This window comes from Melozone crissalis, unplaced genomic scaffold (genome assembly GCF_028551555.1).
Source record: "Melozone crissalis strain CALT ecotype California unplaced genomic scaffold, PUWL_Pcris_2 ptg000027l_1, whole genome shotgun sequence".
NCBI classification, from domain to species: Eukaryota; Metazoa; Chordata; class Aves; order Passeriformes; family Passerellidae; genus Melozone; species Melozone crissalis.
Window position 1 is genome coordinate 74,004,944 of NW_026535805.1, and position 25,004 is coordinate 74,029,947.

The 25,004-nt window shown below is 40.2% G+C and overlaps 1 protein-coding gene across 3 annotated transcripts in view; it reads left to right on the forward strand.

Annotated features, from left to right (window-relative positions):
* The first annotated feature begins 2,788 nt into the window (after positions 1-2,788).
* The window catches only part of IBTK (inhibitor of Bruton tyrosine kinase), a 52,921-nt gene continuing 30,705 nt past the window's right edge, over positions 2,789-25,004 (forward strand). For all 3 annotated transcript variants that reach the window (XM_054279772.1, XM_054279773.1, XM_054279774.1), the window contains exons 1-10: positions 2,789-2,938; positions 10,277-10,944; positions 14,205-14,301; positions 14,634-14,758; positions 15,603-15,713; positions 16,898-17,068; positions 18,162-18,279; positions 20,019-20,199; positions 21,538-21,661; positions 24,416-24,593. In XM_054279772.1, coding sequence (XP_054135747.1) covers positions 10,621-10,944; positions 14,205-14,301; positions 14,634-14,758; positions 15,603-15,713; positions 16,898-17,068; positions 18,162-18,279; positions 20,019-20,199; positions 21,538-21,661; positions 24,416-24,593 — 1,429 coding nt within the window. In that variant the 5' untranslated portion in view covers positions 2,789-2,938; positions 10,277-10,620. The remainder of the gene's footprint in view (positions 2,939-10,276; positions 10,945-14,204; positions 14,302-14,633; positions 14,759-15,602; positions 15,714-16,897; positions 17,069-18,161; positions 18,280-20,018; positions 20,200-21,537; positions 21,662-24,415; positions 24,594-25,004) is intronic.

The following is a 25,004-nucleotide window of genomic DNA, read 5'->3' on the forward strand; positions in this document are numbered from 1 at the left end:
CCTCCCTATAGCCTAGATTTATCTTCCCTAACCTTAAATGAGTACACACATTTAGAGCTCAGTCAGTTTGTAATTCTTCAATAGTCAATGAGCTGAGAAGCATATAAAGACAAAAATACACTCTGTAGGCTAGTTAAGTTGCTCAAAATTGATGTTCCTCCTCAAATTCTGAAGATGGCTAAGTATACTGGTTTTCCTTTTTAAGTGTTGCTCTTCCTTCCTTTTTATGGATTAAAGTCTAGAGCTTCTATAAAAAGTAACAACAGCAGTTAGAGACATATTTTTTCCTATAATTACTTGTTTATTACTGATAATTCAGATATTTTCATCACAGACTGAAAAAAGCCAGATGAACAGTTCTTTATTGACAGACACATGCTACGTGTGTCAGGAACTTACAAATCTGGCTGTTGGACTGCCCAATTAAAAATACTCTTCAGTGACTCGCTGGCTTTTCATCTCTACATCTGTAATTTTTTCCAAAAGACTTAAAATAGTATTTTATGCAACAGTGTTGCAATTTTCCACAGCAGAAAAACCAAACCCGAAAAAAGTAATTTAAACAAAGGCTCAAGTTACCCTGTTTGAGCTACTTTTGTTTTACAACATTACTTTTGCACCTCAACATAGCTCTGCAAATCAAACTCTAGCATCCTGGTTCTGTGAAAGGTGTTCACTAGTTTGCTGCTGCTTTTGCAGAGCAAACAAGATAGCAGGAATTTCTATTATTGTGTAGGCTGAAGTAAATTAGAAAAACTTAAACAATAAATAACAGGCAAAGCAGTTAATATCTTATTTTTCCATGCATATATTAAAAGTTCTGCAAAGATAAAACTCTTGCATAGAAAACGATTGCTAAAACCCTTTGGTTATTCTGTCAAGGTTTTGTCTGGCTTGGACTCTAATCAGGTCCTATTCATGACTCTGTTCTTTTCCCACTCTTCTGTGTTGCTTGCTGCAGTTTTCTATTCTTCACAGTAGTATTTATTATGAAGGACCTAAGGGGCAGTCCAGCTTCCAGATATTATCTTTCTCATATGGAATCTTAGACATTATTCTACTTTAAGCCTCTTCATCTTTCCATCATGCTCTTTGCTGCTCCAAAGTCAGTCCAGGCTATTCATTTGAATTTGTTATTATGCAACAAAGCATTGCTCAGAACTGACTTGAGCTGTATTTGGACCTCCTCATGTCCCCAGATGGTCATCTCTGTCCTTAGGCCAGCTGGCAGCAGACTTGGAGTGTGGCCACCTCCAACCTTTATTTGTGACTGAAGCACTAAGAAACAATCACTGGGAAAATAATGCATAATAAATTTCATGCAGCTTGCAGTTTTAGTTTTAATGGTGAATGTCTGCTGGCAAACCAAATGTTTATACAGAGAAAATCATAGAGCAGATTGCATGGTTCACATTAACTGGGTCAGATGGCACGGGTAAAAATGCTTGGGATTCACCTAAATACAATTCATGCTGGATCTTTCCCAAATTGAACTGCTACTAAAGAACATGCACAACTTTTTTTTCAACTGTTTTGTGGTATTAAAGATAGCTATGTTGTTTTAAGGTCATAATGCTCACACAGCATGGGATAATGCTGTGGTTTTAAAAAACATATAGGAACTCTGGCCATTACATTAATATCAATACATCATTAATGTCTTTCTTGGAAAAAATACATAAATTTCTTTTTTTTTTTTTTAATTTAAAGCTGATGTGTGCTTGTTTTACTCTGTATTTTACTTTGGGTACCGCTTGTCTTGGGCTCAGCTTCCTGCCCTTAAACAGCACACCCTAATCCTGTCCCAGATTTAATTTGTAATCTGTGCCACCTATTGCATCACCCAAGACATCCACCAAGAAGGGCTGAGCCCTCCCGGAGTGCCCCGCAGGACTCACAGGGGCAGCTGTGCCAATCCTTGTGCCCCGCAGGACTCACAGGAGCAGCTGTGCCAATCCTTGTGCCCCGCAGGACTCTCAGCTGTGCCACTGCTTGTGCCCCGCAGGACTCACGGCTATGCCAATCCTTGTGCCCCGCAGGACTCTCAGCTGTGCCGATCCTTGTGCCCCCACAGGACTCACAGCTATGTCAGTCCTTGTGCCCCCACAGGACTCACAGCTGTGTCACTGCTTGTGCCCCGCAGGACTCACGGCTGTGCCGATCCTTGCGCACACACCGCCTTTGCTTACGAGACTGCCCCGAGAGGGTGTCAAAAGCCCCACAAAAAATCAAGCTGTATCCGACACATTAGACCATTTGCTCTGTCAGAGACAGAAACTGCTGTGGTTTAACACAGTCTGAATGGGCACAGCCTCCTCCCTGCTTTCTCCCCATTACTTTAGGGGACTCACAGGCTGGGTATTTAACTATTTGCTTTTGAGCCCTCCAGGAGGGAGGCGTCACCTTACCAGAAACCCATCCCACCCTTCGCAGCAAGGCACGGTGCTTCTCCGGCCAGGACAGCCAGAAGGAGGCCTCTAAGCTCTGCCCCCTTCCCGATAACTCCAGCCCGTTCCCTTGCCCCACACAAGGACCGATAGACACAACCCAAACCCCACCGGCCATCTTGGTTTAACCCCTGCAGCGCCACAGCCGCCCGGGCCCCGCCCCCTTGTCCCCCTGACCCCGCCTGTCAGTCAATCCGGGCTCGGCCTCGAGGGGCGGGGCCGAGGCGGCTGTCGCAGCCAATCGGCGCGCGAGATGCGGCGGCTCGGCGGCCAATCGGCGTTTCGCTTCTTCGTGGGTGCGGCGGCCGCTGTCGGTGCGCCCCGCTGAGAGCCGTGGGCCCCGCCTGTCGCCGTCGCTGTCGCCGGCGGAGCTGTCGCGGTAGCGGCTGCAGCCTTAGCCTGGCCCTGCCCCGGAGTCACTGAGGATGAGCCCCCGCGCTGCCCAGCGCGCGTCCCGCCCTGCCCGCCCGAGTCCATTCATCTAGCGACTGGTGAGGGGCGGGCCGGAGCGTCCGGCGGGGGAGCCGATCGGGAGACGGTCCTGGCGGAGGGGTCGGGACGGCGGCGGTGGGCGGCTGAAGGGATGGGGAGAGCTCCGGGCAAGGCAGCCGGGGCGGGTAAAGGACGGCCGGCCACGTAGAATGGGAGGGGACCGGCTTCGTGGCTCGGCCTCCTGTGTCGATAAGTCTCTCGGCGCTCCTCGGCTACGTGGACGCGTGCGGTGGGAGCCGGCACGGCCCCTGCCCCTCTGCCTGCCCCTGCTCGCTCTGGCTCCCTGAAGCGCTTCAGACCTTCCCCCGCCCTGACACGGGCAGGAACCTCTGGCCAGGTTTCCTTAGCTGTGGCTTCAGTGAAAGCCTGGCGTGTTTCTCTCCTTCTTGGTGCTGCTTGTCTGTTTTTGGTAGCAGCTCACGGTGCTGCTGGGTTAGACCAGCGCCGTAAGCACTGGAGAGCCGCGGTCTCTTTAAAGTATCCTAAGTTATCTTAAGAGGATACTTCCATGCAGGCTTCCTAAGCGAAATACAGCTCTTTTTTTTGGTTATGTGGTCAGTGTAGCTGTCTGTCTTTGTGGAAACCGGTCACAGTTTGTGGTTTACAAAAAGCAGTAATCGCCCACCAGCATCTGGTGTGGGCAGGCTGCAGTACAGCTGTACCAGAAGTTCCCAGTTAATTCAAAGCCGTCACTTTTTCCCAAGATGGAAAAGTCCTTATGGATTTATCGGACATAATTTGAAGTGGGGTGAAGTTCTTGTGCGCACTTGTGGTTTGTTGTGTTTAACTTCCCTTCAGCATTATCTGTTTCAATAAAGCCTGAAGCAAGATCTTGATGGATTGTGGAAGTGACTGTAGCTGCACTCACTGTACTTTTGCCTATAGCACTTTGTTTTAATTTTTTTAAATAGTATTAAGTTATTAAGCATAAGCAGTCCTCAGTATTTCTAGATAAGCACAGTACAGTATTTCACAGTTTACTGTTTATGTACAATGATTCCCAAGTGATAGATGTGCTCTGACGTTTGGAGCTGAATTTAGCTACCAGTGGTACTTTGGTCTTTTTTTGACAGATGTGTCAGCCTTTAATTGGCAGTGCTGCTTAGCTCAGCTAGGAGCAGCTGAATTAGGCTTGTTGCATTGCTGAATGTCTCACTCTGATAAGGATTATGCTGTTGTTGAAGTTACAGAAAATCTGGAGAGAGCCTCCAAAGGTCACTTGTGCTGGGGTGTACCTGTGCTGAGTGGTGGCACAGAGGCCCCATCCCAGGAAAAGGAGCAGCAGTGGCCCAAGGGATGTAGTGGGCATGGTGGAATGTGGTTTCTTTCAGGGCAAATTGGTTTTTCTTCATAGCTTTGCTTCTGTGCAGGTCACATTTATTTATAACTTGAGCAGTTTGCTTGTTGTCTGGCTTGTTTTGAGAGCCTCACGTGCATTCAGTTTGTCATTTGAAAATCCTTCCTGACATATCATCTGAATATTTTATGAAATTTGAACAAAGGATGCTTTGTCCACTGTCTGGAGTAAAAGGGACTGGAGTTTTGATGTTTCCTCTTTGTGTAACAGACACCTTATTCAGAGGCTCTGGGTGGTCTGCTGAAGCCACAGCTGAAGGAGAAAAGACATCCAATTTGCTTGTACTCAGGGGTTGTTCCATAAATATTCTGAATCCTAGTGACTCTTCCTAAGTTTTTCTCTACTTACTTCCTTCTCTTAAAACTTGCTATCTGAACTAGAAGCAGGACTGATATTTTGTGCACTGAGGAGAGCAAAACCCTTGTTTTCTGTGTCTCAATGCTCCTATTATATAGTGGAGAAGAAGCTGCTTTTTTAAAGGTCTCTCTGTGGGAATTTCAGGCTGCTAAACCACCCTTATCTACTGCATGGCTTAGATTTACCTGCTTTTCCTTGTACATTCAATCACTTTTCTCCCCAGAAAATACATTTTGTGTTCAAGGGGTTGGAAAGTGTAGTTTTTTGCCTGTTCTTCAACAAACATACAAGGAATTTGTGGACAGGTTAAACTATCTCTGGATATGTAATCTGAGCAGGAATTAGTAGTCTGTTTTTAAAGGCTGTGTGCCACCTGTACCTGAAAGGTGCACTCGTTTTGTTTATCTAGGAATTCATCTGTGTTTCCTTGAGGATATCTTGCTTAATGCCAGTGCTAAGGCTGTTATATTACTACCTAGCCTCAATTTTCTGGTCTCTTTTGTCAGACTCTAAACTGTTTCTTTAATAGGTGTTGGTGAAAGTTGCCTTTAGGTAAGAATACAGTCAACAGAAAGTCCTGGAAAAGTGGTAACATGATAGCAAATTCCCATGGCTTTATTTCTGTAAGCCGTTTTTTATTAGCTTTCTAATCAAGTAGTCTGTTTAGTGAAGTTTGCTTGTAGGTACAAATGTTTTAAGGATTTCTGTGCTGTTATGGTTACAGGTCTTTTGTGATGTTATGAAACAAATGTGAATGGACCAACGTGGAGAAATGTCAGCATGCTTGTTTAAAAAACAATCCCCTTCCATTCTGCACTGGAAATATTTAAGATACTGCAATACCCTTGTAAGGATAGAGTTAACCTTCCTGAAATGTGTGATGTTGCCAGTCTCATTTCACTTTGCAACTTATTATCAAAAGGAAAAGAAAATTAATTTAGTGCCTTCAGAAAAAACATATTATTTTTACTTTTTTTTTTTTTTAAGGAAGGGTGTTAGGCTTGACAAGGAAAGCTGTACGCTTCTTTTATATGAAAAATAGAAACCATAACTTAGTTCTGCTTTAGGAGAGCCAAATTAGGGGAGCTAGGTAATTTTGCACCATGTGTATTTTAGGTGTGACTTAGTAAAATCAAGTGTAAAATTAGTAAAATTTAGGTGTGATTTAGTAAAATTAATAACACTGAAAAAATAAATTATTAAACTCTGACAAAAAAGCAGTGAATGGAATGAAGTTATGCCAATTCTAAGGTCTTGAGAAATAGGTCTTTAGTAAATCAGGCCAAGGATGGGTTTCAGGGCCATATGACTAATTTGACAGTTGAGTTACTTTAATGCAATGCACATTGAAGATGCAAACCCAGCAATCTGTCTTTGAGTGGTGCTGAATTCTGAGTAGCTGAGTCTCTTCTGTGTTCTCTTTCACTTCCGTGTAAGACCACTGTCTGTATTAAATGAAAAAAGGCTCAACAGCAGCTACCAGCCACTGTCTTGGTACCAGATCCACATCCATGTCAGCCAGGTTTTGGTAGCTCTAACACCTGAGTGTAGGCGTTCAGGAAGAATTGAAAGGACCACAGATGGCAGTTCTAGTATCAAATCAGACTGGATATTAGACATTGACACTGCCACCCATGAGGTGAGGGGTTGGTTGCTGTTTCCTTGTACCTCTGGGCTGAGAGCACACAACCTCTGTGGAAATGCTTTCTGGAAAAAGAGAAAATTGGGGATGCATTGATAGCGAATATGGTACACAGAGGGAGGTTTCTGGAACTTCACAGTGGGAGGCTTCTGCCAACTCTGCTTTTCCCAAATGTTGAGATTTCATGTCTGCTGTTTGCAGGAAATGAAATCTATCACCATCATCCTTAGTCACTAAGGTATTTGTAGAATCTTTGTTCACTTCACACTCAGGAGAGGTGTGACAGCTTTGATTTTTGTAGTGGCTTCCTGAGAGAAACAGATTTTTGAGACAAGCACAGTGGGTGCATAGCTGCTGTTTCAGCTGTAGGAGTTCTGCCTCCATAGGGTCAGATGATGCATGTGACACCTTCCTTCGGGGAGGGTGTCTGACAGCTCTGGTGCAGTGGTGCTTTGCTTTCCCTGAGGGGGAGAGCTGAGTAAGACAGCCCTACCTACCCACTTGCAGAAGGCGAGATGCCACAAACACTTTCTTGCTGCTAAAGAATTGCTTCCAAATTGGTTCCAGTCTTTTACATTTTCCTGGGCTGTGAACATGTATAATAAATAGCTCATGTCTCTGAGGGCTAGAAACCCACTTGCTGCTGAAATAAAATATCTTTGGGATACTTTGAATGCTGCTCTAATTCCTTCATTTTTTATGACTTTTTTCTATAACGTTAATTAGGAATCAATTTTTAAAAATAATTTGAATTCCAGATATTGCTTACTGTATCATAAAAGTGTTAAAAATATTATAGCTTTCTTTAGCTTTTTATGTCTTTTAATAATTACAACATTAAGAAGACACTGGTATTGTAACATAGATGTGATTCATGCTGAGAAGCCCACAGAAATATCTGCAAATAAAAGTGGAGTCAGATAATCAAAATGGCACCATGTTCCAGATCATCTTAATTCAAAATTTAAAAAATGTTGGTGCTTCCTGTTTTGTGCTTGTTTTAGGTGCTCACTGTTCAGCTGGGACTCCATATACTAAAAGTAAGCATTTCATAGTGGAAATGCATTCACACTGACCTGAGCTTCAATTCACAATTTGAAAGTTTTAAGGTTTCTCTTAAGGACTTCCTTTGTGGAACAGTCAGGTTTGATGATCACCTTTTTCCAGATTTTGTTTTAATGTGACAGTGTTTGTTGCCAGTGTGACAGCCTTAAGTGAAAACTTGATCTACAGCCTTCTGTCTTGAGCTTAAGGTGTATATATATATATCAATATACTAATGCCATATTTAGTTTTGTAATGTTTACAGTAAAGAAAGGCTGGGTTGGAATGACTTATAAAGAAATAATTCAGCAGGGTCAGGTTTCACATAGCTGAAGTAAATGTCACTGTGATGGAGTTAGTGTATGATAGGCAGGCTTATATTTCTGTTTACTAACAGGCTTTTTATTCTTTTAATACTTGATTTGTTATTCGCATTATTTTGGTGTTTGATAGGCTGGAGCTCAGGTGCCTTCAATAAGTTTTTGTCTGGCCTCTGTTATTTTCTTGTAATGGCACAAATCTCAGGATTTGCTTTCTTCTGGATCATTTTTTTATGCAATTCAGTGCCTTAGATAGGTGTGGATCTGCACAAAGGAAGGTATGACACAGGGGACAGCAGGACTTCTTTCTTGGGTGGTGATGCCATTTCATACCAGTTTAACAGATTAGTCAACCTTATGTCTCCCCTGAGTGATTTTTCTTAATGTTGTTTTTATCATTACCTTTATTTTCCTGTGTAGCAACAATAGTAATGCTTAAACAATGAGCTGTATTTAAGATGTGCTTTACAAGGCATGCATAACATTTTTACTTCTTCTATGACATAATTCTATTGCCTAGTGTCATATTCAGTTCATTGGAGCAACAAGTTAGGTTGTATTCTTGAAATCAGAGCTTTTTTCCAAACCTATTAGGGTGATCTACTTCTCTTTATAATCTGAGGTTTGAGAAGGTCAGAGGACAAAAGTCCACACATATATATGATAAATTTCTTGTGTTACTGCAGAAGTTTCTATGTTGTTTGGAAAATGCCCTGTAGAGTGAACTGAAGCTTGCTGTGACAAATGTAAGCTGAACAGTTGTGGTGAGTTCAAGTCTTGTAAAGATTTCCTGGTGCTACCCCTGGTCAGGGATGAGGGACTAAATTGTAGTGAATAAAAATGATTTTCTTTTCTTTTTCATTTGTCTGCTCTTTGAGCTTGTTTTGAAGGTATACACTGAACAACTTCTGGTCCATAGATTTGCATTCTGAGTATTGTAACCCTTCTGAATGAAGTTGAAAAGTAATTGTTGGAGGCTTGGTTATGAGATCTTTAAATGAGTACTCTGGACTAGATTTTTTTTTTCTTGAATGTTTATATTCTATTGCTAATGTTTGCTCTAAGCTGATTGCTTGCAGCTTTATGGAAATCTTGATTCTAAAAACAGGAGGAGGACTGGGATTTCTCTTTTCCAAACAAAACTGTATTTTTCTGATATGTCTTTGCAAATAAAGATATTAAGAAAATATGGTTATACTTTTAGTGGCTTAAAAGCAGTGGAAGCTGAGATCAACCTTTTTGATGAGGTTGGAGTCAAGGAGTAGGATGTGAACATTTATAATGACTGCTAAGCTGAGTAGGATGGGAGACTTTTGTGTTTTGTTGGTTTTCTTTTTGGTGTTTCTTATCCCTGTCTTATTCCCCCCCCCCCATTCCCCACTCTGAGGGCTTGTTAACATTTTTAGTTTGTTCTTTTTTAGCTTTCAGGATGGCATTGCTCAGCTTCTCTTGGAATATTTTAATTGTGGGTAGAACAACTTTAAATTACGTTTTGCATAGCAAACAAAAGCATGAACTGAATACTCTTTCACTCAGTTTGAAACTTATCTCTGGAAGGCTGAAGAGTGATTTTTTGGGGGTGTTGTGCATAGTGATGTATGTAGTTCACTTTTTCTGCTTTCTGGGTTTATGAGTGATTTTTGTACTGAAGTCTGCACATCTTGTGACACTTCTGACTATAACTGCAGACATTTCATGGGCCAGGTGAGTGTTTCTGTCAGGCCTCCTTTACTTTTGAGAAAAGGGATGCCAGAGAAAGATGTAAATCTTTCTAAAGATAAGTATGCACAGCTGAGCAGAAGAGCTGTATGCCCCAGACTGTGAATGTATATTTTCATGAAGAATTATTCTTATTTTTGCTTCCTTTTCCTTCTTCTTTGTCCCTTAGCCCTTCCAAGTTAGACCTCTTTTCTTCTTGCCTGTTTCAGGAGCTTTAGACCTTAGCCCTGCATGAGTGCTAACAGCCTGAGTTCATGTCTCTTGTACAGGCTGCTTTTATTTGCTTTGATGCCATCCTCCGTCCCACCTTTGTGAGCAGCTCTGGGAGTGATGGAGAGGAGCCTTCCTATTGATTCTGCAGATTAGAATTACCAGGGACATGGAAAGGTGTTGGGGCCAGGGAAGAGAAGGCGGGACACAAGCCTTTTATTGCAGTGGTTGTCAAGATTGCTCCTTCTACCACGGTACTAACAATGTCTCTGTTAGCCATGGTGTACTCAACAGCTGAGGGGATTTTCCACCCCACCCGGTCTTTTAGTTCAGTTCTTAGTTTCTGAAGACAAAGTAATGATACAATTAGACACTAAGCAGTCAGGATCCTGAGGATCCTCAGGGCGGGAAAGCAAACTTTTTTGGATCTAGTTTACTTTGTGGCCTAAACAACTTATGTCAGAGAAAGGTAAGAGGTGCCTTTGGAGGCTGGGGTGGGGAAGGGAGTAATGCTTTTTTAATCTGATTGAATGTCTGAGTATAAGCTCAGATGGCATGGGGCAGGTCAGTCAGCCCTTGTCACATTGTCTTGTTCTGTACTTGCTAGTTTGATATGCAGTTAAATCAGTACAGTTGCAGGGGTAAAGGGGTTTGGTTTACTAATCTGTTCTGGTTTGCTCTCTTTCAGGTCTCCCTTGCAATTATGGAGTTTTAGAAGAATAAGGTAGTGTGGAGGGGGAATCCCCCTCTGCACGTTAGAGGTAGTTCACTTTTGGAATTTTCAATGGACAAGATTATTTGTTATATAAGATGGTGAAATAAGACTTCTAAAAATATATATTTATAAATATTTATTTGGATCAAGTGCCAAACATAGCAGTACAAAGATTTCTAATGGCAGCTCAATAAACTTGGATTTATATCCTTGGAATTACAATTTTTCTAAGGCACTGTGTTGTGTACTGAATTGGAGTGCCTTGATACACTTAAGGGTTGTTCCCCTTAAGGAGAAGAGCAGCTTTAGCACTGAAGATGAATTCTTACATGCCAGAGTGCACTTCAAAGTGTCGATCTCTACAGCATGCTCTGGATGTTATTTCTGTAGTTACCAGAGGAAGTGAAGGCCAGATCAAGGCCTTCCTCTCTTCTTACTGCTACAATGCTGCAACTATCAAAGATGCCTTTGGTAGAAACGTTATACATCTCGCTTCGTCCTGTGGCAAAAAAGGTGTGCTGGACTGGTTGGCTGAGACCAAAGGAGTGGATCTCTTGGCAAAAGACAAAGAGTCTGGATGGACAGCTTTGCACAGAAGCATATTTTATGGATACATTGATTGTGTTTTGTCATTACTGAAGGTGAGTGATTTGCAACTGTAATTTTCCTTGGCACCTACAATTTTTGGAGTTTTATTGCTTTTGTAAAAGTGTGTTTTTAAACTTGACTGGAAGCCTCCTGAGGCTTGTCTTAATACTGTGCTCAGATTGCAGTGCATTGATTTACTTGAAGGTTGTCTCTGTTAATACAGATGTCTGCCTTTGCCCATGCAGAAATCAGCACTGAGAAAGTATCCCTGATTAACTGTGGACTTCCTTGAAGACTCGTTTGTGTCGATGATATCAGGCTCAGGATCTTAAAAATAGAGAGTGGTCAGACTAAAGATAGTCTGAAAATAGACCTGCAGTAATTGTATCAATTGATGTTAGAGAACATAAAAAATAAGGGAAAATTAAATGGAGTTATAATTAGAAATTAATCTTATATTTAAGAGATAAACAATTGAAGATATGAAGTATTCTATTAAGTGACTCTCCATTTCATTAGTATTTTAAACCAGGGCTTTTGCTCAGTCCCCCTTATTCCTTTCTTACAACTGTTGTTTCTTCCCATCCAATTAGCAAGTTGTATATATTTTTAATTAATCTTCCTTCTGTTCCTCCTTTTGCAAGTACAGCAAAGGGAAGAGATGTTTGTTTGAGATGTTCAGAGTCTCTTTAACCATGTCAGAAAATGAAATATTTGTGGTTCAGTGTTTTTTAAAAAGAAACCTTTTAAGGCAGATAATGTTCCATTTTGAATGCAGTCTTTTAAAATTACAGTGACTAGCCATTTGTAGATGTAACTCTCTGCTTCCTACAAGACTTTAAATAGAAAGATGGTGGATCTGGTAGAGTCTGATAACTGTTAAATATTTATTTCATGTGCTGGCCCCTTTCAGAGTGGGGAAGTTTTCATTAAACTTGAAAAATGTAGGTGTTTTTATAAGCATTGTACATATGATTCTTTTCTCTAAAAAACTGGAAACTGTGCATGTGACATATGAAAAAGTTTTCAGTCCTCTAGTGCATGTGTGTATATCTGTATCTTTGATACTTGCTTGCAGGAGGCCTGTACAGCCTTTCCCCAATGTCTTTACTTTTCTGTCAGTTACATAAGTGAATGAGATTTTTTTGTTAGCTAGCTCTGCTGATATTCTTCTAAGAAGCAGCACAAAACAGTTCATGGAGGGTGCTCTCTCCTCTAGTTCCTTAACTGAAGTCTGTCTGCTGTACTGTGTTATAAAAAGGATGTGTTCCTAAGGTATTATAGCAACAACAGAAACGGATTATAGAATGGAATTATGAAATAGGTGAGATAGAAGGAGATCTCTGAAGATTGCCTAATCTAGCCCCCATGCTCAGGCAAGGTCAGCTAGAGCAGACCAGGGCTAGGTCTGGTTGGATTTTGAGCAGAGCATCAGACATCTCTGTTCCAATGTTTTACTATCAGTGCAGTAAAAATGTGTTTTAGATTTTAACAGGATTTCTTGTATGTTAGTTTGTGCTCATTGCCACTTTTTCTGTCACTGGATATCACTGTTATCCCTACCTCTAACCTCCAATTAGGTATTTATTATGCATAAGGCATGCTGTCCCCCTCCCCCATCCCAAACCTCCTCTAGGCTAAGCATCCCAGCTCTCTCAGCTTCTCTTTCAGTATCAGATGCCCCAGTCATTATCTTCATGGTCTTTTGCTGAGTTTGCTCCTGTGTGTCCTTATCTGTCTGGGAGTCCAGACCTGAACCCAGCACTCAGTGCTGAGTAATGCTTGCTGGCAGCACTCCCGCCTGCAGCCCTGGATGCTTTCAGCATTCTTAACTCTGAGCTTGCTGGCTTGTGGTCATCTGGTGGTCTGCAAGAGCCCCTAAGTCCTTTTCTACTAAGGTGCTTTCTAGTCATTCAGCCTCCAGCTGTACCAGTTCACCATGTTGTTCTTCCCCAGGGCCAGGATTTGCATTTCCCTTTGTTGAACTTTATGTGGTTCCTCTTCCTGTTGCTCTAGCTTGTCAAAGTTCCTTTGAATGTCAGCATAACCCTCTGACTTATCAGCCACTCCTCCTGCTCTCCTGTCATCACCTTTGCTGAGGGAGCAGCACTCTAGCCTGTCATCCAGGTTGTTAGTCAAGATGTTAAACAGTACTAGCTCCAGAATGAGCCCCTGGATTCCTAAACTAGTGTGGATGACAGACTTCTGCTGTGGGCTGGAGGTGTTCTTGGCTTATTCTGAGGCTGTATCTAACTACAAGATTTGCCACGCAGCCATTGGAGTTTGTTTTCACAAATTCCAACCATGTTAATATCCCTACAGCCTCTGTCTGCTTGTGAATATTTTAAACAACTTCCGGAAATGAAGAATATCCAGCTATCTGTTAGGTCAAAAAAAGAGGTCAGTCTTTTCTATTATATGGTGAATTAATCCCAGCCCTGTTGCACTAGGGTTGTCTTTATAATTTGGAGAATGTGTGCTGTTGTTCTTCTGGGGAATGTTTTTTCAGAAAAAGTTGTATTTCATGTGTTTACCCCTTAAGTGTGAAGTTTTCCAAGGTATCCTTTGTATTAGCCACGACCTCAGGTACAAGGTACACAGGTACAGCTGAGTTGGCTATTGGATTCTATTTGAAGACATCTGGAGCCCCCTTTTGGGAGGTCATTGTTGGAACTTGACTTCCTTCCTGAAATCAATGCTGCTGTAGCAGCACTCTTTTTTATTGAGAAAATGGTATTTACAGAGATTGTCTAAGTTCTGAAAGAATGACCTGTGCATGCTTTGTGCCTCTGAACCTTCCCTAATTCTCTCTTTCCTGGCTGTGTCCTCTTGCCTTTTCTCAGCAACCATGAAACTCTGTTCCTTGCTTGTTTTCAAAGTAATAATATTTTATTTTTTATTTTGTCACTTGTCTGGCTTGTCAAAACTGATTCTGTAGAATGCCAGTTTAAGAACATGCATCCTTTGAAGCTGGTAAATTAATTTTTGGTGAATACTTGCCATTCCTAGATGTCAGTGCTTCATCTTCACATCTGTTTCCTTTGTCTTTTGCTGGTTACAGTTTATTATACAGTCAGTGTTGAGACAATAAAATCCATGTTACTATATCAACAAGATGTATACATGGCAGAACAGATTAGCAATGTTCTTGGTTTATTTTAGATTTGCATACAGTTTACTTGAATCTGAAAATTTTCTTTTATCAGTATTAAACTTCAATTAAAGATATGATTTGCTCCTTAAAAGGTTTACCTGGTTTACGTCGAGCTATGCAGTTAAAATTAACTTCAGTTCTTCTCCTCTCCTCTTTCAGCATGGTGTTAGTCTGTATGTTCAGGATAAAGAAGGTTTATCAGCCCTGGATCTTGTGATGAAAGATAGGCCTATCCATGTGGTGTTCAAGAAAACTGGTAAGAAATAAAATAGTCTAATTTGTATTTTACAATGAGATCTGTTTCAACAATGTGTTAATGAATGCACCAGTGTATACAATGTTTTCTGGTTTTAATTGTGACTTCATAAATTGTGAGATGCCTGATGCTAATGTTGATCATCTGTACAATATTATTGGAATATTTTGTCATGGTACCTTACTTCTTATAATACTAAATGTTTTTAAAGTTCAGTTTTAGGTAAGAAAAAATTTCCTCTTCAATTTTTAGATAGAAATAGCAATTGCTGTTTTTTGAAGTCAATGTGCACAATACTGATACATTTACCAGAGAGGATTTTTTCATTACAGATCCCACAGAAGTCTACACCTGGGGAAACAATATAAATTTTACTTTGGGCCATGGTGGTCAGCAGGGTAGACATCATCCTGAATTGGTGGACCTTTTTCCTCGGAATGGCGTGTATATCAAACAGGTATTCCTCATGTATTACATAGGCACTTCTCCTGGGGAGGGGTGTGCAAGGGGCAAAAAGTAACCAAGGGGAGTTATCAAACATTGAAGATTTCCATGGAAAAACAGTTCTTGGTGCCTTCCCCTCTCTGCCCACCTCCTTACCTCCCTGCACCCCCATTCACCATCACTGAAATTGTGGTTCTCTGTTTTCTGGGGAGAACAGGGGTTCTGTATTATTTACTTTGGATATATGGCTTGTGTGTCATTAAATACATTCAGAAACTTGACACTTCTGTAACTGTTTTGAGCTGCTGACTTACTGTATGGCTCCAGTCACACTTTGAACTGAAGTGGAATAATAAATGTGCTTGGTACTTGTTGAATTAAAATTCGTCTTGTGTTCAAAGCAGCATATGCTGTTAAGCACATGTCTGTAATAACTTCTTGTGACTTCAGTTTGAGAATATTTGAAATTTTAAAGTACAACTTGAGCAAACATTCAGGGCAGACAATCTGTGCTGCAGTCTTAACATGTTTTCTTTGGCATTTCTGAGGCAGCACTGTGGACCTTAAAATTCAGTCTTTTGAGTTTCTGTTAGCCTATGGAGCCATGCTTGATCTTATTTTAATAAACTGAAACTGTTGATCTCTTCAAGTAGCTTAAGGCAGTACATAATATGTTTAAAACAAGTATTTTATGTGTCCTGTGATTTAATACTACTATCTTACTTGTATTTTCATGAATATAGTTTTAAAGCAGAACTTCTTCACAAAGTACTTATGGCAGGTATTTTCAGATTATCCAGAAAAATTAATCTGTCCTATGTTGCCTCTTCCCCATCCATTTTTTGCTCTTTTTTCAGGTGGTACTCTGCAAATTCCACTCTGTGTTCCTTTCCCACAAAGGCCAAGTGTATACATGTGGACATGGACAAGGAGGGCGCTTGGGTCATGGTGATGAGCAAACGTGCTTGGTATGCTGTCTTGTATTACTCCTTGTAGTCTACTATGATGTTTCTTTTATTTCTAGCAGCAAGGCTAAAAAGGGAATTAGAGTTTCTGTCAGTGTACGTTCAAAATGAGTTTGCTATTCATTTCAAACCAATTTCCTTGCTTCTCACTAAGTAACAGAAAAGCTTTTCCAGTGCCAATAGTGAGGTGGCAGAGAGTAGAGGAGTGTGCATTTAATTATAGTTTAACTTCAGATAGCTAGATGCTGTGGTCAAACTTGTGTTATGGCTGAGTTGATTTAAAGGCCAGCTGATGCTAGATAAGTGGAAGCAAATGTTTTTTGTCTGGGCTTTTTTGGCAGAGGAACAGTAGTACAGTGCTGGGAAGCTGTAGTGTCAGGAAGAGGGTTGGTAGGGTTGCTTTTTGCTAGACTTACGCAACTTAATTGAAAAGTCATTTTCATTTGAATAGTACATTATTGCAATGCACAAAACTAAAATTTGAGAGGACTAAATATGATAACAATACAATTCTTAGACTTAAGCATCCTATCCTACCTTGTAGCATGCATTTATCTTGCAGCATAGTCAATTTTAAAAATTTCTAATATTGAGTATCTGGTAGAACTTGATATTCTGTTGCTGAATGCTATAGTGGAGACTGGAGCTCACATTTTCTTACTTTTTTTAAAAGAAAGTAATTCTGTTAAATTAGGATTTTTTTTCAAATTGCTTTTCAAAATTGTGATGTTACGTGGTTGAATAAAGGAGAAGTCATGTTAGAGTGCATCGAGACTCAAAAATACAGAACTGCTTCCTTATTCTGTGAAATTACATCAGGATTATCCTGTGTTGGAGGGAGATAGCTTTAGTGTTTGTGGTACTTAAAATACCACGTGATAGTTAATATTTGTTCAGCTGTCCTGAAGATGTAGTTTCCAACCTAATTCCAGAGCAGGTGGTTTAAAATTCATCTCTCGTGATAGAAAAGGACATTTCCATGATAGCATTTCAAATGAAAGTGGTTAATCTTACTGCACTGGATGTGGTTGTTATGTTAATGAGTGTGTTGTGTGCTCAAATGCATTTTATCTTTATTTCAATATTTGGTCATGACTTTCTGTTGGTGTAACTTTAGTTTCATAGATGGCCACTGGTTAATAACAAGACAATGTGCTTTTATATCAACTCTTTTTTTCCTGATTCAGGTTCCAAGACTTGTCGAAGGCTTAACTGGCCATCAGTGCTCCCAGATAGCTGCAGCTAAGGATCATACTGTTGTTCTAACAGAAGATGGATATGTTTACACATTTGGTTTGAATACTTTCCATCAATTGGGTATTCTTCCTCCTCCTTCTAATTGCAGTGTTCCAAGACAGGTAAAAATAACATCAGTCAAAGCTTAATTGTTTGGTGTTGCTGTTTTGGTTTCTCTTAACAGAGAGTAAAATGTGAAGATTATAAAAATAACCCCTAAGCTTTTTCAGAACAGCGAAGTTTAATGTGAATTCAGGTAAATCTTGATTCTGTGTTATTAGGCATCTCAGATCTTAACTGTGTTCTGATAAATGTCTGAGTTTGTAACCTGAAAAAGACCAAAATTTGTAGTGTGATACAAGGTACAACTGCCAAAACCCTTTTCTTCCCTTCTCCCCAAATTGTTCTGTAGCTGAAGTATGAATAGATATGTATCACTTGAGAATCATGGTCTGAACTCCTTTTGGATCACTGGATGATGGCTCTCAGGGTTGGAGCATTACATCCTTTACTGGAAGCACTGGAGCTGGTGCTTTGGAAAGAGTAGTGACAGGGAAGAGGGGGTATGGGCATCAGCAGCTTAACTGTATTTCTATGCCTAATGTCTATTTTTTTTTTGTAAGTAAAGAAGCTTTAACTTCATCTGAAGTAGAGCAACATGTCACTATTAGTGTCAAAAAGAATGATTGGCCAAAATACAACAGGATAGTGTTTTGGGGTACTGTGTGTTCTTCAGTAGTGTAATGACAGCTCTATATCCACAGTATTTGCCATGATTTTATCATCTTAATATGGAAAATTTAAGTTAAATGTGAAGTGTGGAATGAGTAGTGTAGTGTTCTGCAGTGTGTTTAGGCTATTAGGACTTGCAAGTTTAAACTTCTAGTTGACATTTTGCAGCACCTGAGTCTTTTGTGGCTGTGCTATTCATGTCCTGTTCAGTCTTGTTCAACATCTTAACTATGAAGACAGCCTAAGGAGACTTGATTCCAGTTCTGATTAGCTATTACAAAAAGTTTTGTTCTTTTTTTCATTAGTGCAATAGTACCCCATTTGACAAACTTCTGAAATAATCTGATTTATTAGACTGTATGTGGATTGATTTTACTGCTTCATTCTTAATGACTTTAGGAGTTAAATATTGTCAGAAGTTTGTACATGTGCAATTCACCTGTTGCTACTTAATATTAAGATGTACTTTGGATTTGTGCTTAGGTTCAGGCAAAAAACCTGAAAGGTAGAATGGTGATTGGAGTGGCTGCAGGCAGATTCCATACTGTGCTATGGACTAAGGAAGCAGTGTATACCATGGGGCTGAATGGCGGCCAACTAGGTAAGGTAGAAGCATTCTGACAGTAAACCCAGCCATTGAAAGATGTTGTTCATGCTTAACCTATCATCTGCTTCTGAGAACAGAAGCCTGGATGAAGCTTTTTTTCTCTCTCTTTTGTTGTTTTTTTTTAACCAATCTGATGACATCATCCCTTCACACTTCTTTCAAAGAATATTTTTCATTCCTACCAATTACTTTCACATTTAGAGAGTACAGGAGCTTGTCAGATTTAGCTCTCATTTGAACTCTTTTTAACTTTTACCTTCCATGTATCTTGTGTGGTCCTGCTACTGGAGACTTTGAGGAAATGGAATGTTGTGTTGGAAATTACTCCAAGGCAAGCTTGTCTCCTTCCAGCAATCTGGCTGGCACTGCCTTTAATAAATTATAAATAGCCTTCAGCTCTCCTACCTATGTCCTTCTTTCATGAAGCACTGTAAACATGCTTCTGATAACTTTTTCCGTACTAACTTTTTAAAGTTAAATACTTGCCTATATCTAGAATTTTTTCAGCAATACCATTGCCAGAATCTTCAGTTAACTTTTTCTTATTCTGAAATCAAGAAAGAACCTTTTAAAAATATATTACCAACTAGTGAACTTGTATTTTTGTATGAATGGGGCATTTTAATTGCTTTTATCTTTTTTAATAAACAGGTATTGCTATACTGATTTGGATTTGCATTTTTGCAGTTTTGGGTCTATGGGCAAATATAACTATTAGTTATCTCTGGTACTTAATCTGCATCAGCTCTGGCCTCAGGTTCCAGGTAGTTTTGTGTTTCTATGTTAAGGTGTGAAAGGTATGTGAAAAAACTTGTCTTTGTCTGAGAAATGTACCTTAGTAATGAGTGTCTTCTTGGGGGTTTTTGCCTTTTTTTTATAAGCACCCATCATGTAAGCTTTTTTTATGGTTGCTTATGTTGTTGGGATTGTTCTGGCTAGCATGTGGCCCAGTGCAGTACCATAGAGAGACAGTAATTGAATCTTAAGTGATATTATCTGTGTCGGCTGGGCACCATGGTAGACCTGTGGTGGTAAACCTTGCCCCCATCAGATGTTTGAGCATAGCCCTGCATTGTCCTGTGGCAGGTTTGCTGCCAGCTGTAGAGGCAGCTCTGCTGCTTGTTTCTTGGTATCTGTGCTCTGCTCTGTGATGCCAAGAATCAAAAATCAGGATTATGCCATGTATAAGATTCCTGATGTTAGGTTTCTTGTTGCAACAGAGCAGCAATGACCCATTTTGTTAATTTTTTTTTAATGTTTTCAGAGATCTTGCATTACAGCTCCAACCTTTTCTGTTTCATGTAACTGCTGCCTTCTTGCTTACCTGCAGTTACAGTAATTTTTGGGGCAACCTTTTTTTTTTTTGTATTCCAGTGTCCAAAATAATCTGTAGTTTATGCCAGTGTTATAGTATTTCTATCATCTTGAATTTTTGTATGATCAAATAAATACTGTTCTTTTTGGAATCAAAGCAGTACCACCACATTAGCTTCCCTGTTGAATATGCCTTACTTCATTTTTATGTATCAGGTCTTGGTTTTCAGGTGTTTGTAGTGAAGTAACAAGTGGGTGTGGTAGGTCTCATCTGCCTAAATATTTTGGAGACAAATTATCTAACTACCTAAAAAATCTTCTGGAATTTAAAGGTTCTTCAAAGTAGTGTCATAAAGTATCCTTTAAGTGCACAATGTGTGGAATGACAAATAATTTTTTGCGTGTGTTGTATTTTCTAGGTTATCTGCTGGATCCTAATGGAGAAAAATGTGTAACTGCACCTCGCCAGGTCTCTGCTCTACACCATAAAGACATCTCTGTGTCCCTGGTCTCTGCAAGTGATGGAGCTACAGTATGTGTTTCTGAAAGAGGAGATATTTATTTACTTGCAGACTATCAGTGCAAAAAGATAGCTTCCAAGTATGTGTTACTTTTCTAATTTGTCATGAAGAACAATAGGGGAAGATTTCACTGTAGTTGTATACTTGCAAGCTATTTTCAAGATTTTTGTGCGTAAAGTACAGAAAATACAGTGGTGCCCTGTATTTTCTTCATTTGTAGTTCTTTCATATGAACTAGGGCTGTCATTTTTGTTTGTTTCTTCATTTGTTTTTGGGTTTTTTTTTTTTTTTTACAAGAGGCTAAGGTGCCACTTACTGTTTACCAAAGATATTCAAAAAAACACATTAGGAGGAAATATTATGTGCCGTAAGTTGAAAGACATTGAAACTGGTATTATTCTGTTACCCTGAATTTGTCTAAGTGCATCTTGGTAGAGATGTTGAAGATCTGCTATTCTGTTTGTTTATGTTGTTATGATTTTGAATCAGTGATTTGGGGTCTGAATTTCCTAATTAATGTGTAGATATAGTACATTATAAAGAGTAATTTAGGTTGCAAGGAGGACGTTGTGAAATCCTCTGGTACGTATGCTAAAACCAGGATGTAAAACCTGTTGAAGAAGCTGGATTCTTGACTCATGAATTTAGGAAAATATTTAATCCTGTTCTCTTTTACTTAGTTTGCAATGGCAGATTAGAATAGATTTTTTTTTAGATTTGATTTTGCCCACATAGCTCCCCCCCTAGTTTTTCAGCTTCGCTTCAAATTCTAACAGTATTTATTGTCATATTACAGCTCAATGATTGCTTTATACTTAATTTCTACATGGCTGTAAGTGAAGGTGTTGACACTTGAAGAGCCTTAATGCTGTGTCCTGTGTTCTTATGCTAAGCAACCGAAAAAAGATAATGAGTATGGTTTTGATCAGCTAAAAACCAAGACCTTGCAAACCCCTGAGAAGTGACCTGCTGGGACAGGATAGATGTTTTAATACAAACAGCTGAAAAAATTTTTGTAATGATGAAATCAAAGTTACATAATCTACTGATTTTCACTCATGGAATGAGTCACATTCATGAAATGTAATTCATGTAATGAATTTCACTCTTTACAATTCTTCACAAATGTAATTCTTCATTTGTGAAGAATTACAGATTCTTCACAAAATCTGTAATTTTGTGAAAAACTTACAGATATACAATCTGATATACTTAAAAACATAACAAAAGTTATAGTCTGCTGTAATGTTAGCAACTATGTTAATAGAACCAGTAGAATGAAACTATACATAAGTAATTTTTCAGTGTCACTGCCTCAACTTTACTTTTTTACTTGTGTAAATTAAAAGGGTAACTGTCATAGAACCAACATTAAGTACCCAATAGAGGTACTAATTTAACTTTGTGTTTTTTTCAGGCAGCTGAACCTTAAAAAAGTTCTTGTCAGTGGAGGATATTTGGAATATAAAGTAGATACCCAGCATCTTAAAGAAAATGGGGGACAGAAGACTTGCATTCTGGCACTGGATGAAGCTGGAAGGGTAAGTTTTATAATTATAATTATATAGCAGGCTGCATAGTGATTAATTTAACTTTAAACGTTAGACAGGACAAAGTCATGCATAGAAAGTAACGAATTTCACAGAATCATAGAATATGCTGAGTTGGAAGGGACCCACAAGGATTGCCAGGTCTAGCTCCTGGCCCTAAACAGCACCATCCCCAAGAGTCACACCAGGTGCCTGAGAGCATTGTCCAAATGCTTCTTGGACTCTGTCATGGTTGGTGCTGTGACCCCCTCCCTGGGGAGCCTCTTCCAGTGCCCAGCCATCCTCTGGGTGAAGGAACTTTTTGCTGTAAACCTCCCCTGACACAGCTTCAGGCCATTCCCTTGAGTCCTGTCACTGTCACCACAGAGCAGAGATCAGTGCCTGCCCTTTCTTGTCCCCTCACAAGGAAGCTGTAGCTGCACTGAGGTCTCCCCTCAGTCTCCTCCAGGCTGAACAGACCCAGTGCCCTCAGCTGCTCCTCACACAGCTTCCCCTCAAGGCCCTTCCCCATCTTTGTTGCCCTCCTTGGACACTCTCTGATAGTTTAATGTCTTTCTTACATTGTGGTGCCCAGAGCTGCCCCCAGTACTGGAGGTGAGGCTGCCCCAGTGCAGAGCAGAGCAGGACAATCCCCTCCCTTGCCCAGCTGGTGATGCTGTGCCTGATGCCCCCAGGACAGGGTTGGCTCTCCTGGCTCCAGGACACTGCTGGCTCATGTTCAACTTGCCATTGACTAGGACTCCCATGTGCTGCTTTCCAGCATCTCATTCCCCACTCTATCCATACATCCAGGGTTGCCCATCCCAGGTCCAGAATCCAGCGCGTTCTCTTGTTGAACTTCATGTGGTTGGTGGTTGCCCAGCCTTTCATTTGTCAAGGTCTCTGCAGGGCCTCCCTGCCCTAGAGACAGTCAGCAGCTCCTCCCAATTTTGTATCATCTGTGAACTTGCTCAGTATCTCTCCCAGTCCTGCCTCCAAGTCATTTATGAAGATACTGAAGAGAACAGGGCTGAGTAGCCGTGTGGAACAACCCCAATAAATGACAGGTCACCAGTCTGATGTCACCCCATTCACTATTTTTTTTCTTCCCTTACTATTTAAGTGCTGCTTTACAGGACCCTACTAAATCCCTTTTTTGGATCTGCTCACTGAGAGATCTCAACCTTCACTGCCATCTAGTGGCGTTTACAAAGAAGCTTTTCCTACTGAAATGCCTTCTTAAAGACTGTTGAAAAAGGTGCTTGTATATAAAAATAAGGAGCAATGTGGTTATTTCCTTTTCTTCCCTCGCATTTGGCTGAATAATGTTTTGAAATGATCTTATCTTTTCATTAGGTCATTAGTTGTCTCAGAGATGATAAACTTTCAATTCAGTATTTGATCATGTGAGGTGTAGCCTCTAGCATCTGTAGTATTGGTAGTGCCCCTTCAGCATCTTTGGGACACTGCTTTATCAGTAAGGAATTACTTGATCTTCCTGCATCAGAGGAAGAATGTCCATGTGCATTTCATATCTTTCCATGTTGAATACTGACAAGTATTGGGATCTTCAGTGCTTTCAGGCATTATAAATTATTGAATAAGGAGAGGGATGGCATCTTAACACTTGGGTTTACTGAATCAGTGCTTCCTGGTTTGGCTTGATTGCACTTTCTTGAAGGGAGTACTGTTTAACCTAGAAAATAAATGTCATAAAGGGAATCTTGTATATACATAGTTGAAGAGAAGATGTAAAGAAGATAAAGCCAGGCTGTTTTCAGTGGTGCCCAGAGCCAGTACCAGAGGCAGTGGGCACAAACTGAAATAGAGCAGGCTCCATCTGAATATCAGGAAACACTGAGGGTGTTCCAGCACTGCCACAGGTTGCCAATTAAGGTTGTGAAATCACTATCCTTGGAAATATTCAAAACCTGTCTGGATGTGTTCCTGGGCATCTGGCTCTGGGTAGTCTTGCTTGGGCAGAGGGTTGGACTAGACAGCCTCCAGAGATCTCTTTCAATTTCAACATTCTCTAATTCTTAGGGCTCAAGGCAGGGGAAATGAAATAGGTTACTCTCTCCCTTCCTTATGTGGATGCTAACAGACCTGTGCAGGTCCTTCAGTGGTAGAAAACGAAGGCCTGACTTTAGCACTGCTGATGCCACATTCTGACTTCACCTTGCTTGGGGCTGTCTTTCAGACATGTACAGTGTACCTTCTTGGGGTCTTGCTCTGCATGCAGTGCTTCATATTCCTGAGGGTTTTGAAGTTGATGTTTGGTCATGATCTTCATTTCAAACCTAGACTGATACAGAGAAATTTGAGATTTTTGTCAAGCAATTAACAGGAAAATGATGTAAATTTCTGGTGTGCTAGCTTTGAATTTTGTCTAATTTACAAGCAAACCAGCTGGACAAATCTGTAAATTAAGAACTAGATAAAACTTGTTTCTTGACTTGACACCTTTTACTCTCCTTGTCAAGATGTCAGTAAAACTTGTTCTATGCTTGACTGCTGTGAAGATATTTCAGTATTTAGAGAAGGTTTTCAGATGCTCTTCATGAGCAAATGGATCTTGATAGCATGATAGATTTTCCTTGTTTTACTTGTGGATTCTCTCTAATAGATGCTTGTAACACTTTATCCTAAAATTTTTAATGTCTTTCTCCTTTTATATGTTCTTGTGTTTAAAAAGTAATGTGTAATATGTAACTGCTTTTAAATGACATGAAGATTTTCCCTTTCTTGAAAAATTTGATATTGTAGGTGTTTTGCTGGAAGTCATCTAACAACTCCATGAGGCAGTGTCGTTGGGTGTATGGCCGGCAAGTCTTCATGTCTGATGTTGCCTTGAATGGGAACGAAATCATGTTTGTCACACATGATGGTGAAGCCTTCACAGGGAAGTGGCTGGAAGAAGGGAAAAAAAACTCAGAAAAGAAAGGTTAGCCATGATTTCTTAGTGGTTTTTAAGTACTTTAAAATCAGTAAAAAAGTTTATTGAATCTTTACCATCTCTAACAGTATTATTATGTGGCAAGTTTGTTCTTTCCTCTGTGGCTGACAGTTTTTAGCATTGACTGCTACTGCACTCCTTCCTCAGTAATACTAAGATTGACTTTGCACCCTTCAGTATACCTTTCGGTGGAGATTTCTGGGAAAAAAATACTTCTGGAGAATAGTAGTAGCACAATGATCTAGTGTAATGATCTTGTCACATATTAGATGATGAGTCTGAAGAGAATTGTTACTGAGCAAGGGAAAGAACATATACTTGCTTGCTCTGCTAAGTCTGTGAAATCTGTTTCCCAGTCCCTTATCTGGGCACAATTCAGGGTCCGAAGCAACTTCCACC